Source organism: Panicum hallii, chromosome 7, assembly GCF_002211085.1.
Source record: "Panicum hallii strain FIL2 chromosome 7, PHallii_v3.1, whole genome shotgun sequence".
In the NCBI taxonomy this organism is placed as follows: domain Eukaryota; kingdom Viridiplantae; phylum Streptophyta; class Magnoliopsida; order Poales; family Poaceae; genus Panicum; species Panicum hallii.
In genome coordinates, this window is record NC_038048.1 from 37,622,598 (window position 1) to 37,636,392 (window position 13,795).

General features: G+C 48.0%; 2 protein-coding genes across 3 annotated transcripts; one reads left to right on the top strand and one right to left on the bottom strand.

Annotated features, from left to right (window-relative positions):
• Positions 1-58: 58 nt before the first annotated feature.
• LOC112901477 lies at positions 59-1,306 on the top strand. Its single transcript, XM_025970403.1, has one exon. It carries the CDS (start codon positions 59-61, stop codon positions 764-766), a length of 708 nt encoding a protein of 235 aa, XP_025826188.1. The 3' UTR covers positions 767-1,306.
• Positions 1,307-3,964: 2,658 nt separating this feature from the next.
• On the bottom strand, positions 3,965-10,969 carry LOC112899852 (copper methylamine oxidase-like). 2 transcript variants are annotated; one of them, XM_025968490.1, is made up of 12 exons: positions 10,426-10,969; positions 8,339-8,448; positions 7,953-8,258; positions 7,527-7,639; positions 7,087-7,417; positions 6,787-7,002; positions 6,469-6,705; positions 6,037-6,222; positions 5,299-5,439; positions 4,628-4,896; positions 4,438-4,519; positions 3,965-4,310 (listed from the first exon to the last, which is right to left on the bottom strand). In XM_025968490.1, the coding sequence occupies exons 1-12, from the start codon at positions 10,658-10,660 to the stop codon at positions 4,188-4,190; spliced, it is 2,349 nt and encodes a 782-aa protein (XP_025824275.1). In that variant the 5' UTR covers positions 10,661-10,969; the 3' UTR covers positions 3,965-4,187. The 2 variants fall into 2 exon arrangements, with proteins under 2 accessions (XP_025824275.1, XP_025824274.1); XM_025968489.1 differs by having other exon boundaries at positions 10,417-10,969.
• Positions 10,970-13,795: the final 2,826 nt, after the last annotated feature.

The window sequence follows — 13,795 nt, forward strand, 5'->3', positions numbered from 1 at the left end:
ATCCCCGTGACGGACCTCCCGCACGGCGCCCGACTCCAGAACCCCCGGCGACGGCGCGATGCGGCGGCAGCCCTTCTCCCGGCACGACGGCTTCTTCGCCTCCCTCCAGCGGGTGGAAGACCGGCTGGCCTCTGAAGAGCAGCACCAGGAGCAGAGGCACAATCCAGCGTTGCCGCCGCCGGCGATGGCAACGGCAACGACACGCCAATCCGAGCCGGCTCCGTCCTCGGACACCATGGCGACCGCGTCCCCGCTCCTCCTCCTCGACCCAGCACCCGGCAGCGCGGGCGCGAGCAGTGACAGCAGCGGGCCGGCGCAGGACTTCCTCACCGCCCTCACCGAGCAGGACCAGGGCGTCCAGCAGGAGGACGACGACGACCACGGCGGCGACGGTGTCGAGGAGGACATCGCGCGGCTCATGGCGCTGCTCGGCCTTTCGCCGCCGCCAACGGAAGTCGACGGCTGCCGCGACGCCGACGACGGCATGGCCGGGTGCGACTGCAGCGGGGCGGGCGGGTTCCTGGCCAAGGTCGTCGGCGTGGCCGGCCCCAAGTGCGACGGGGAGAAGCGGAGGCTGGACGCCTGGATCCGCCATTATTACCACCGGGAGAAAGGAGGCAGGTGCAGGGTCAGGGAGCCCGCGAGGCTGGCGCACCTGCTGCTCGCCAGGGCCTCCAGCGACACCACGGCCGCTGCGTTCCCTGCCACCGTGAAGGAGTTCCTTGACCGCGATCCGCCACCGCGGTCAACGGACACTTCAGAGTGATGCGTAGTTGCGGTGGATGGATTGGATCTTGCCTTGAGCTGGACGGAGGCCGCCGGCGTGGGCCGATGGCCGGGAGGGGAGAAGAGGGCTCATTTTAAAATTTAGGGGGGCACTTTTGCATTATACCCCCTAATTTGGATAGCGATTATCAATCGCGATCCAAATTTGGGGGTTATATGTAAAATATCGATCCGGAATTTGCGTATACATCCCTAATTCGGATCGCGATTAATAATCGCGATCCGAATTAGAGGTCCTTTTGTAAAAGGTAAAATCCGGTATTTTACACTGCAACCCCCAATTCGGATCATGGCGGCGACGAAGGCCGGCTACCGGCTGCCTCCAGACACCCCGTCGCCTCGCCAGGAGCGGAGCTGCGCAGGCACGACCCAGCGTCACCGACGCCGGCGACGGCAACGGCATGCCAACTCGATCCGGCGCCGTTCTCGGAATCTGCATCCCCGCTCCTCTTCCTCCTCGACCCAGCACCGTCCAGCGCGGGCGCGAGCCGCGACAGCAGAGGCCCGGCTCTAGACTTCCTCGCCGCCCTCACTGAACAGGACAAGCGCGTCCAGCAGGACGACGACGACTACGGCGGCGGCGGTGCCGTCGCGCGGTTCATGGCGCTGCTCGGTTTTTCACCGCCGCCACCGGACGTCAACGGCGCCGCGACGCCGACGACGGCATGGGCGGGCGCGACTGCAGCGGCGCGGACGGATTCCTGGCCAAAGTCGTCGGTGTGGCCGGCCCCAAGTGCGTCCGGGAGAAGCGGAGGCTGGACGCTTGGATCTGACATTATTACCACCGCAAGGAAGGCCGAAGGCGGCGGGTGCGGGGAGCCCGCGAGGTTGGCGCACCGGCTGCCCGCCAAGGTCTCCAGCGACACCAGGGCCGTTGCGTTCCCGGCCACCGCGAAGGAGTTCCTGCACCGCAATGGACGAGACAGAGTGATGCAGAGTAGGAGACGGGACGTTGTTTTTCTGAAAATTATTGCAGAACCAGTGACCAGATGCACCTAGCGAGCTGATTGTTGAATCCTTGCACGTACTACTGATGGTGGTGCCGGTTGTGGAGGGAGGCCGTGCGAGCTGAACTACTGATGCAGCTGGGAGAGCTCCGGCTTGCCATTCTTGCTAGGGTCTATTTGGATCGAGTGACCAAAAGTAAAGTAACCAAAAGAAGTGACTAAATTTTAGTTATCCTTATTTGGATCAAGTGGCTAAAAGGGACTAAGTTACAAATAAAATGACTAAAACGAAGGTCAGGCTCTGTCAACTCCTCATTTTAGCTTCTCTTAGCTCCTCTTTGGGGGCTAATGGGACTAAAATATTTTTAGTCACTTTTAGTCATTTTGTTTAGAACTTTAGTCATTAAAGTGACAAAAGTTTAGTCACTTTGGTCTAGAATTTGGAATCCAACCATGCCCTTAATACCATGAGTGTGGCACGTGTCTATTGGATGAGGAACGGCAGCACATGCAGACTGCTGTGTTGTGAATTGTGATGTGTCTAGTAAATTGTGATGTGGTTGACCTTTGAAGATTTCTCGGCGACGTCACGATGCGCCGGCCGTCTTTTTCCCGCACGACGGCTTCTTCGCCTCCCCTCCAGCGGATGGAAGACCGACTGGCCTCGGAGGAGCATCAGGAGCAGAGGCAAAATCTAGCGCCGCCGCCGTCGGTGACGGCACCGGCACCGGCGTGCTAACCCGAGCCAACATCGTTCTCGGACACCATGATGATCGCGTTCCCGCTCCTCCCTCCTTGATCCGTTGTCCTCACCATCCTCCCCAAACACTAAGAGCGAGTCACGCAGCAAGATGATGAAGGCGGTGGCGGTGTTGAGAAAGATATCATGCGGCTCATGGAGCTACTGGGTTTGTAGCCACCGCTATCGGACGGCGACGGCAGGACGCGGGGGTGGAGGGGGGTGCGACCGCAGGTCTGCAGCAGCAGGGACGGGTTCCTGGCCAAGGTCGCTGGCCTCGACGGCTCCAAGTGTGATGGGGAGAAGCGGAGGCTAGATGTCTGGGTCCACCATTATTACCACCGCGGGGAAGGTGGAGGGTGCCACGTCAGGGAGCTCGCGAAATCTGGCAAACCGGCACACCGGCTGCTCGCTAGAGTATCCAACAACATGGCGGCCGTCGCGTCGCCCGCCACTGTGGAGGACTTCCTCTACGGCGATCCAAAATAGAGCAAAATAGGGGTACATGTGTAAAATATTGGTCCAAATTTTTATAATATACCCCTAATTAGGATTGCGCGATTAATATTCGCGATTCGAAATAGAGGTATTTATGTAAAATGTCAATCCGATTTTTGCAATATACCGCCTAAGTTCGATCACGATCCAAAATAGGATTTTTAAAACGGATCCGGTATTTTGCACTGTAACCCCCAACTTTAGATCGGGGTCAGGGGCGTCTAGCGAATGGATACGGCGCCACGGCGGCGACGAATGCCCGCTGCCGCCGGTCGCCGGAGATCTCGTCACCACGCCACCACCGCCCATCAATCGCGGCATCGGCGTCGGCATCCCAAGCATAGCTCCTTCCGGTACCGCCCAACCGTCGTCCCAACTCGAGCCGCCGCCGCCTCCTTCAACGGGTGGGGAGCCGATCCGGCGGCGAGTCCAATGCCAACCCGGTCCGCGGGCACTGGAGAAGCCAACGACGGCAAGCGGCCATGGGAGGCGAGCGGTGGGCCTGACTGCGTACTGCTAGCATCATCACAATGGCGGAATGACTGGTCCTCCATCTTCGATGTGCGGCCTGAGTGAGGCTCCGAGTGAAGAAGAAAGCTAGCTCTGCTCTGGCCGTTTCGTCACTTTGTCAATGCAAACGAAGAATGAGCACTATATGAAACACCGAGTCATATATTCTTGGGTCGAAACAACGAGGCAACATGTTTGACTGAAAAGCCTTTTTCCATTCAACCTGTTAACCATGTATTTTTTTTTTACCTCTTTGCATCCCACTTGATCGGTTCAAGACTGTCTGCATCGCAATTCCAGTTCCAGCTTGATCAGGCCAGTCTATGTGCACGATGGTGCGGCACGGTCCACTGCTTGTTGTTTCAACGAACACAGACTAATTATTAAATCTAGTTTCAACGAAGAGCATAGCAAAAGCACACGAAGATGTGCTGCTTCTGCATCATCATGAGTTCATTAGTGCAGGGGTGCGGGCAACCAGGGATATTACGCGAGTCCAAACTTTATTGTAAGCGAGCAATGCAGCAGTTCAACAGTTTGACGATCAACATCCAACAAGCATAGCAAACGAAACGATATTACAGGGCATCAACAAACCACAAGACAGTGGGAAACAGTTTTCCTTTTATTGGAGCAACACAATAAAATAGTAGGAGCAGCAGCAGTGCAGCACCCTGGTTGTCACTTAATTCGAGGAACAGCGAAGCTCACAGCTTCGAGATGAGACTGCTATTCTGGATGGCCTTGGGCGACTCGGCTTCCTTGACTTCGGCATCGGAGGAGCTGGGAGGCACGTCGACCGCAGGCGAACAGTTGAAGAATCCATGTGGCTGCAGGGCACAAACATCATTAGAAACTATGGAAAGCCAGGCTATCATATTTATGTGAAGAAGCAACAAAGGTTTCCATCGGTTCACTGCCTATGACAGAAATGCTGAAAGGCTCGAAAGCTGATACCATGAGCATGAAGCCGATGCGCTCTACCGGCATGACCGGCCAGTCTTCCAGCCTTGGGATATGGGTAAGCCCGAACACGTACCTGCAGATGCAGAACACAGTTTATAAGATTTTGCAAGATGTGAGCTGAACAAACAGTTCCAATCAGACTGCCGTCGTTCAGGAAAATGGTCCATGACGAAGAAAGTACCAGAGAACTATGTTGGTTTCCTCCAGGGGCCTATCCTTCTGGACCCATGTAGCCAAACCCTCGTGGATTCGAGGATTCTGGTTGGGAAACTCCCCTCCAGGGAACACCTCGTCGCTCTTGTATTGGGTGACCCAGAGATTGTGCTTCAAGAACCCAGCTCTCCTCAGAAATTTCGCCTCGGGCAGAGCCAACGGCAGGCAGTTTGAACCAGGCACGAGCCTGTAACCAGTTGGCTGCCCAGTGCGGTTTACAGTTCGCGTGTTCCTTACCTGTTCAGAATGCAAGCAAGCATCAAATAAAATGAGGCACGATAGCACAAGTTTAATGCACTTAGATATGTGCTCTAGGCTGCATTTGTGAATTGTGGTGTCATCTTCAGTCATTGAAGTGATTCCATACTGACATTTACTTGATGGAAGATCAAATATAGTGCAGTTACTAAAGATAGGTTATACTGGCATTAGCTTGATGCAGGATTAATAATGGTACAAATACCAAGGAAAAGTGCATGGTGAAGCAAATTGCATCCATTATCACCAGAGACCAACCAATATTTTTCATCTGTTATTGAGTAGCATAAATATAATGACCAGATACTGGATGCACAATTTACTGGTATTCAACACTGGTAGCAATAACATAAGGTGACAAGAAGCAAACAGAGTTCTCACAATCCAATGGCGTGCAGATGAAGGGTCACAATCACGCATTGCTTGCAGCTCAGACTTCAGCAACTTCTCTTCAGCATAGAAAGCATTGTTATGCACATTATGCGTGCCTGCACTTTCCACTTTAACATTAACCTCGACCACCTGTGGAAAGAGAAATTATCAATCGCAATGGACATACAGAGCTACTGCAAAGGCACAGGATGGAAATCAATGCAACACAAGGTGGTTTTGCACATCAAGGACTAAGAAGCATAAACTGCCATATAGAATTTAGAATTACAAGGTTGAACAGACGCCCTCCAACCAATCCACCTTGCCAGCTGCACTTCAGGGGGATGACTTAGGTGTCAAGCGGGCTATCGTGGTTTGTCGCGCATTTTTTTTTGTTTTCCATCGTGTAATTTTCTTTTTATGTTAGGGATGTGATAATTTGTTTTCTTGTTTAAACCGCCATATGAACTATGAGTGAACGCTGTACTTAGTTCACTCTTTTCTTAATGAATGCGTGCAAATGTGCAATGCATGTTTTAGGGAAAAACACAAGGTTGAACAGAATTTTTTTGCAGACTGAAGCAACTTTCATTTGATTATTTCATAAAATTATCAAAGGTCATTCCGATTTCTTTTATCTAATCTCAAGATATAATTGGACTTTGTGTGGTCCATTCAGATTGCAAACTAGTTTTTGTGGGCGATTTCACTGGGGGGAAAGATGCAAAGGCATGGATGGCAACCCACCTGATTATGAGCCTCATTAGGTTTGCAATCGACAGCCATGTCCATACGGGCAACAAAGAAATGCTGATGAACTGGTGCATACAGACCAGGGGCAATAGTTGTGCCATATTTCCTTGATTCCCCGGGCATCAGGGCTCCTAAGCTGAGAATCCCGGTAAGCTTTACTTCTGCTTCTATTTTTCCATCCTGCAACCAAGAGGTTCAATTACAAGGCACAAGGTATGTCAACAGAACTTTGCAGCTTCACAATACTTTGAAGGGAATTCATAACTGGATTAACTAAACCTGTAGACATCATGACATTGGCAACACCAAAATTTAACTCTTAGATGCATAACTAAGCAAACTTATACAAGTAATATAATATTGGATCTTGTTGGTTAAATGCTACTTATTCTGAAATTATAAGAGAAAACTCAATGATACAGTTACCTGATAGAAGTGCCAGTAAAAACCATATTCGTAGTTTGCAACGGTACAGATAAATGAGACAGTGAGCCTCCTTGATCGCCTTACTTCTGCTAAACCAGTTCTCCAGTCTTGGTGTTTCCAGAGGATTCCATGGTCCTCCTCATGCAAACAAACACAGTTCTCAATTGTCTCAACACCACCAGTGAAGTTTGTGAAATGTGCATCAAAATATTTTATGTAGCCCAAGCAATCACATCCCTGCACAGAAAGGTTAAAGGATAGAGCCAAAACAATATTAAAATGTCAAATAGTATACTCATCAAGAACTGAGTAACTGACCTTCTTAAGAGAATGAGCATTTTTGCCAAGTCCATCTTCTCCAGCATCAAATGCATTTTTGCGATAATGTGGTTCATTTGGATCTCCATAAGGAACAACCATCTCAACAAAGCTCAGCCTATGCGCTATAGGTCGACGTCCACGGCTACCATCAACGTACGCAACAGAATAGATAACCAAACCCTCTTTGGGGGTGAAGCCAATACGGAAGTTCCACTGGGCAGAACCATCAAGTGTTGTTAATTTCAAAGGGCATTATGTTAACACTAGCATTTTAGACTAAAGATTGCAAACATTTACCTTCTGCCATTCCACAAAATAGCCATTGATGCGGAAACTTGGACCCTCGGGCTGATTGATAATAAGTGGTTTTACATCACTTCGATCAACACCACCTCTTGTTTCCCCAGGAGTATAATTCCTCAAATGATCTGGTGGGGGGAGAGGAACCAACTTCCTATCTTCAAACTCTATCACAGTATTATTCTGCATATCAACAACAACATGAATTCCTTCCACAGGACGAGCATAACCATTTTCCATGGGGCTATCACTCTCAGTCCTGCAAAATATTAGAGGCTTGCCAAGTCTGCGACTGGGAGCATCAGCTTCACCATAGTAACCGGCACACCTGACAATTTAATAGATAGAAAAAGTTAATTTTCAATATGATAATGTAAGCTGAAACTTAGCAGTATATGAAAAAATGTAGCACAACGAATTTCTTGCAGATAGCTTACCAGGCATCTACCATAACAAGATCCATGTCGTCCACACCTCTTCTCTTCATAGCTTCAATAAATGGTGGGTAACTTTTGACAGTAGCCTCACATTCAGCATACTCCATAGCATCCTGTGAAATATAAAATTTCAAACTAAATGCTGCATAAGGTAAAGGTGCAAAAGAAACTTCAAAAGAAAAACTCGTCAGACAGCTGGGATATCATGAATGTTTGAAAAATAACAAACTGATACTATAGTGAAAGTAACTTTTATGACAAGAACAACTCTTCAGCCAGCTAACATGAATGTTTGAAAAATAACAAACAAATACCATAGTAAAATAATAACTGGTCATGACATGCAATACATGGACCAAGTGATTGGCGGATTGAGACAAAATAGGCATAAGGCATGCAGAATTCTAACGAACTTAGTAGACATACCATTGCAGGTTGAACATCTGGAACAACTCCAGATGATATCACCTTGCCTCTGTGATGTCCACCCCTGGTAGCTGCATGCACTTCAGATAGTTCTACTATCCAAATGCTAGTCTCATTTGATTGTTTGTTGTAGACAACAAGTCTGGCCCTCCTAGGAGGCAACCTGCTTGGAATAACAGCAGAACCTTTGCTTCTCGGGAGCAGTGATGGTTGGAAAGGTGGGAAGAAGTAGGCATCAGCTAATGCCACCACATTCTTTTCTGGCTCCAGCAGTACAACTTCAACAAAGCGCATGCTATCTCTTTCCTACAATCATAAAATTTTGCTTGTCAAATTTTTTTATCAAGATTGTATGGAAAGTATATGTAAAAAATTTGTTGGCATACCTCGGGAGATCTTCCAGCAGCCCTTACAGTTGCTACAGCAACTGCAATTTCAGCAGCAGATAATGGGTCTAAAGGGTGGCACCTCTGGGCTCTTGTCATTATTGGTATCCCTGCATATTTTTGGTCCAGCAAAACATTAGTTTCAGTTATGACATGGTACACATTTCAAATAGCATGTCCAGGTATCTATCAAAGTTATAGGCTGTGAATAGATGGTGAATTCATAGAACACATGCAGAAGTGTCATACCGTCGTGATGAGCAATAGAAAGAATATGGGGCAGCAGATGCATATTGAACTGCTACCACAAACATCACCAATCACAAAAAAAGGGAATAAAAAAGGTTAATTCTTAGAGTAGGTCAAGCTGAGAGATGCTCCTTTCAAAAAAAAAAGGTCAAGCTTTCGAAATAGGTAATTTGGCAGGTCCGGAGCACTATGCTCTCTTGTTCTTATTAGGAGGTCAGAGCAATTAACACTAAAATAGATAGATGAATGAATGCTGACCTCTCTGAGGCAAAATATAAGAGACTGTACTGGCATGAATCTTACAGTATAAATGCAAGTCTTAAATTATCGTGTAATCAACTGGTGTCCCATGTCCTGGATTTAGACATCTAGTTACTGGTTAGAACAATTCTAAGTAAATAGAGGACAATCTAAGAATATTTGTCCCAATACAGGTTGGATGTTCTCCGTTTGTTCTATCTGTAATGATGATAGAATCACCAAGTTATGATCTCATTAGATTAGGCATGTCAAGTTTCAACTGTTCGTGTTTCATCACCTCTGCATAATAGAAGTCGATGGTGAACAGGAATAAGTCTGGTGAATATTTCTCAAAAACGAAGGAAATCTGACTGAGTTAAATGCCAAATATTTTTTTCAGAGGAAATCCATGCCAACATCATTAAAAAAGTACTATTTCAGTATTACACTGTCCTACCAAAAGGACCGTTACACGTAAGAGATAAGCTATCAAGAAGGATCTGTATCAAATCTTTAATGATATTTTTGGTTGAAACGAAAGGTAAGGTTGATACGATGTCATTTTCCCATTACAGATAAAAAAGCAGCATCGAAGTCTACATCACTTCGAGAATCCTGTGAACCTTAAAAGGTAGCATGGGCATGCTAGACAACGATTATGTGCTAATCTTACGTGCACCTCACCAATTCAGAATCCCCAGAAACACTACTACTAGAAGGCATGCCCACTGCATGCCCACCATGTGGACTGGATGGAGCAGCATTCATCAGCAACTTATGCCTAGTGGTGCGTCCAGAAAACGTGAATGCCAAAAACTCTGTTGACCCATGACTCAAAAAGTGGGGGGGAGTGGGGAAAACTTGCCAAGCTGACATCATTATCCAGATCGGGACATTTTTCTTACGTTCCTACCGGAAAGGCAGAAACCTTGTCATCAAACAAAAAGTATAGAAGTAAAAAACAAGTTGATCACTACAACTAGTGATCAGATCCCTAGTGAACAAAGAAAAAATTGGAGCACCAAATTCTGATCGAGCACAAAAAAAAAAGTCTGAACACCACATAACCGGACTATTTTGAGATTTGTGACAGCTAAGTCCCACTAGTATGGCAGCGCCATCACATCAACCCCCAGTGTTCTAATCATCAATAGCCAGATAAGGCAGAGCAAACCACGATTTGCCTCTAAAAGATCTAATTTGCACGCCAGCTACTAGGGCCTACTCGTCAATCTACACAATCCACTCCCATGCAAACGAGAATTATGTGGTTGGTGCAAATATCATCCACGTATCTGATCCCACAAGAAAACCGTCCGATCCTACGAACTAATCTGCATCCTCTGCTTGCATGCGCCCGAAATGATGCATTCTGTGCAACTACCACCAGTAGATTGCGTTTCCCGCACTCAAATTCGAGCTCACGATAAATCGTGATGGACAGAAACACCACCATCGCATGCGGCATGCCCCAACTAATTTGAGGTCCATGCACGGCAGGGCACTCCCGTAACATTTCTCATGACGCAATCAACCTATAATCCAACTCGATCGAGACAGAGAGACAGAGTTGGACGGAGGTGACGAACCCGGTATACCTTTGGAGGAGGCCTTAGCCGTTGTGGGCTGGACCGCGGCGATCTCCTCGATCACGGCGCCGCCCGCGCCGGCGGCGGACGCGGCCACGCGCTCACCGCCCCCCGCGGCGATGGCGACGACCTTCCCAGGCGGGGGCGCGGCGATCGCCCGCACGGGGACGGGCGGGGCGCCTCCAGCGACGCGCGGGGGCGCGGCGCGGCAGCATGCCGCCGCCTTTTCCTGAGCTGCGGCCATTGGAGCGGGTTCGCGAGCTGACCGTGTCCGTAGTCTCCGCCTCCGCCTCCGCCTCGCCGGCTCCCACGATCTGACATACAGCACAGGCCTGCGCCTCCCGCGCCTTCTGCCCCCTCCCCTCTCCGCAGCCGCCTCCTCGTGTCGCCGGGGCCCTCGCGCGTACGGGTCGGGGCTAGGGTTACGGGAACCCTAGGTGAGCGAGAGGGGTTCTCTCCGTCAGCGAGCCGCCGCCGGGGAGGGGAACTCGGGTTTGCAGTGGTGTTGTGGTGGCGGTCGCAGCGAGGACTCGGAGGGAGGGTGCCGGGTGATTTGGAGAGCAATGCGTCGGGGCCTCACGTGGATTTATAGAAAGGCAAGGGGAAAGGTGACCCGGGCGTGCGCTGTGGCCTGTGGTGGGCTCGGTTCTTCCGAATTTTGCGTTTTCTTAATTTTATTCTTTTTCTCTTTATTATTTTTGTTAGCACAAAATGGGTAAATATTTTTCCAATTAGGCATGTGTAGAGCCCTAATATACAGCTGAGTTGTATCACTAGTTCGAAGTATAGATTAGATCCGCATTGGATTTAAACAATCACGTTGGTCTAGAATTTACATGAAATTTGTATTACGGGCAAATAATTTTAATTTCCCATACTATTTGAACAAGCTGCCAGTGGTAACAACTACTATCTCCATCCTAAATTACAGTTTTAGCTTTTCTAAATATATATACATCTGAATGTACACCATACCTAGATACATGAGCAAACTATGTATTAAAAAAAGTTAAAATGAATTGTGAGGAAGTAACAAACTAACAACAAGAGCGCTCTTCAGTTTGTTTCGGCATCTCGTCTTTGACATTTCAGAAAGAGTACGGAGGATTGTGTAAAGAAGAAACTTTCGTCCATTTTTTTTCTCGTCATGACGCTACACAAGTCATGCGCGCGACAACGACGAGCCGCAAACGTGTTTGACAATTGTAGGACACTAGTCACTGTGCACTCATCGCAAAAGCGGCTCGATCGAGACCTTGTTTAGATCCCTTCCAACTTCCAACTTTTTACACTCTCTCTCCATCACATCAATTTTGGGACACATGCATGGAGCAGTAAATGTATGTAAAAAAAATAACTAATTGCACAGTTTAATTGTACATCACGAGACGAATCTTTTAAGCCTAGTTAGTCCATAATTAGATAAAATTTGTCAAATACAAACGAAAACGCTACAGTACCAAAAAGTTCCAAATGTTATAAACATTTGCGATCTAAACGGGGCCCGAGTTCCTTATGCCGCGCGGAATCTATTGATGCGACAAAACGCAATCCGCTGTGAACATCGGGGAAACACCGATGGCGCCTCGCAACAGACATGTCTCTAGCACCCGGTTGCAGTGCAGGACGGCTCTCGTTCTCGTTTTCCTTTTGTTCGCCGTGTGCTGAGGTAGGCCATTTGCATCGTCAAACCCACTCTGGCTAATCTTGATCTCTCCTCTTCGTCATCAATCAAAAGTGTTTCTTTTTTGAAAAAAAAGGCCACTAGCTAGTACTGGTCGTGCCCATGCACCAGAAGGCACTTTGTCCGTCCTGCTTGTCACACTATGCGAGGGGAATATTGCGGCGTGGCAACGCAGGGCATCGTGTCTGTCCTGAACCGCTGAGCGATTTGTTTAACGCACAATTGCTGCAGCCAGAAGGCCCGGAATGTGCCTGGCGGCGCATGCGAGCGCGTGATCTGTGGGCGAGAGCACGCACACATCAAGCTCTGACGTGCTAGCTCCGTGGCACGGACGGACCACGACTAGATGACAAGAGTTCTTGGCATCACAGGAAGCAGAGAGGAATAAGCTTGGCATCGTCTCTGCGCTTGCCGTGTCCCGTGTGCATAGCATACTTGGGAATTAGCGGTAACACCTTCAGGCTCATAAATCTTTGATAGGCGATATGCAGTGGTAACTTCAGAGAAAGATGAGATGAGAGGACTTCAAGTTGTTATATACTACTGCAAAAGTATTACAACAACGATAACTTAGCTCTCGAAGAATTTTTAACACACTTGCCCTCGAGTGATTGTCCCAATAATTGGTTCAACTGTCCCTGCACTATCTCGTAACTCGTCAGAGATGGATAATATGCATAGATTTTGACTTTTACAAGACATATGGTGCTTAGAAAAAGAGTAAAATGCACCGACGGTATGCACGTAACGCTAACATGGCACGCAGACTGTACGTTCTCTAATACGGATTATGATGAGAATTGACACTTTTCTCCTAATTTTCTTCACCACTATGCCATCTTCCTCCTCTTCCTCTTGGGCGGCAAGTTGCTTGTCCATCCCACCACTTGGTAGGACCGCCTGAGCCCGCTGCTCAGGGTGCCTCCCGCTATGGTGGCTAAAGTCACACCAGCGATAGCGTTAGTGTGTGTCATATCTGGTCATTCGGTGGACGCACTAGTGGACGTGGTGGGCGAATCAAAGAGTGGCACGAATGGCACGACAACCCGTGCAGGGTTGGATCGGAGAGAGAAGAGGGAGATAAATGAGACGGGAGACATACAATTAGCGTGGATACATATGGGCATGCGATGAACAATTTAAAAAATTTATAGACCCAGAAATGCACTTTCAGAGTTGATGAACCTAAGTGACATAACCTTATAAGTCTCTGGATAACAGAAATGCATTTCGAAGTTGACAGACCTAAATGATATATTCTTACAAATTTAGGGATCGCCGGTGCATTTTACTCTTAGAAAAAGAGGGGAAAGTTTCATTTTAAAAGTCATAAAGTGCCAAAAAAAAGTTTTTGGAGAGCATGGTTTTGTTCCACACTCGTCAAAAAAGAAATCAGAGATGACTTATTTCAACCTCAATCTTAGGTGAAATGAAATATGGCGAAACCTACATGAAACTAGGGCGCTGATAATATCTAATTTTTCTCAAAACTTATCTGCCAAACATAATGTCTTTGAAAGTGCCAACTAGCATGCGTGTCTCGTTGACTAGTCATGCTCAAGCGTAACCTGTTTCTACACACGTGACTGGTGGTAGTGTTAATTATCTCACGTTATTGATCAAATGAAACTTAGAAGCCAAACGAGATACGTCTTTTTACTGCACAAGTGGGAATCACACATGTTTGACGACATA

What these genes read in the sequence shown, in the direction of transcription:
- LOC112901477 (XM_025970403.1), top strand. Translation starts at nt 59, where the DNA reads ATGCGGCGGCAGCCCTTCTCCCGGCACGACGGCTTCTTCGCCTCCCTC.
- LOC112899852 (XM_025968489.1), bottom strand. Translation starts at nt 10,660, where the DNA reads ATGGCCGCAGCTCAGGAAAAGGCGGCGGCATGCTGCCGCGCCGCGCCC. An exon ending in ATGCTCATTCTCTTAAGAAG is followed by an intron (nt 6,706 to 6,786) that starts GTCAGTTACTCA and finishes CTTTCTGTGCAG; the next exon opens with GGATGTGATTGCTTGGGCTA. An exon ending in CTAATGAGGCTCATAATCAG is followed by an intron (nt 5,440 to 6,036) that starts GTGGGTTGCCAT and finishes CTCTTTCCACAG; the next exon opens with GTGGTCGAGGTTAATGTTAA.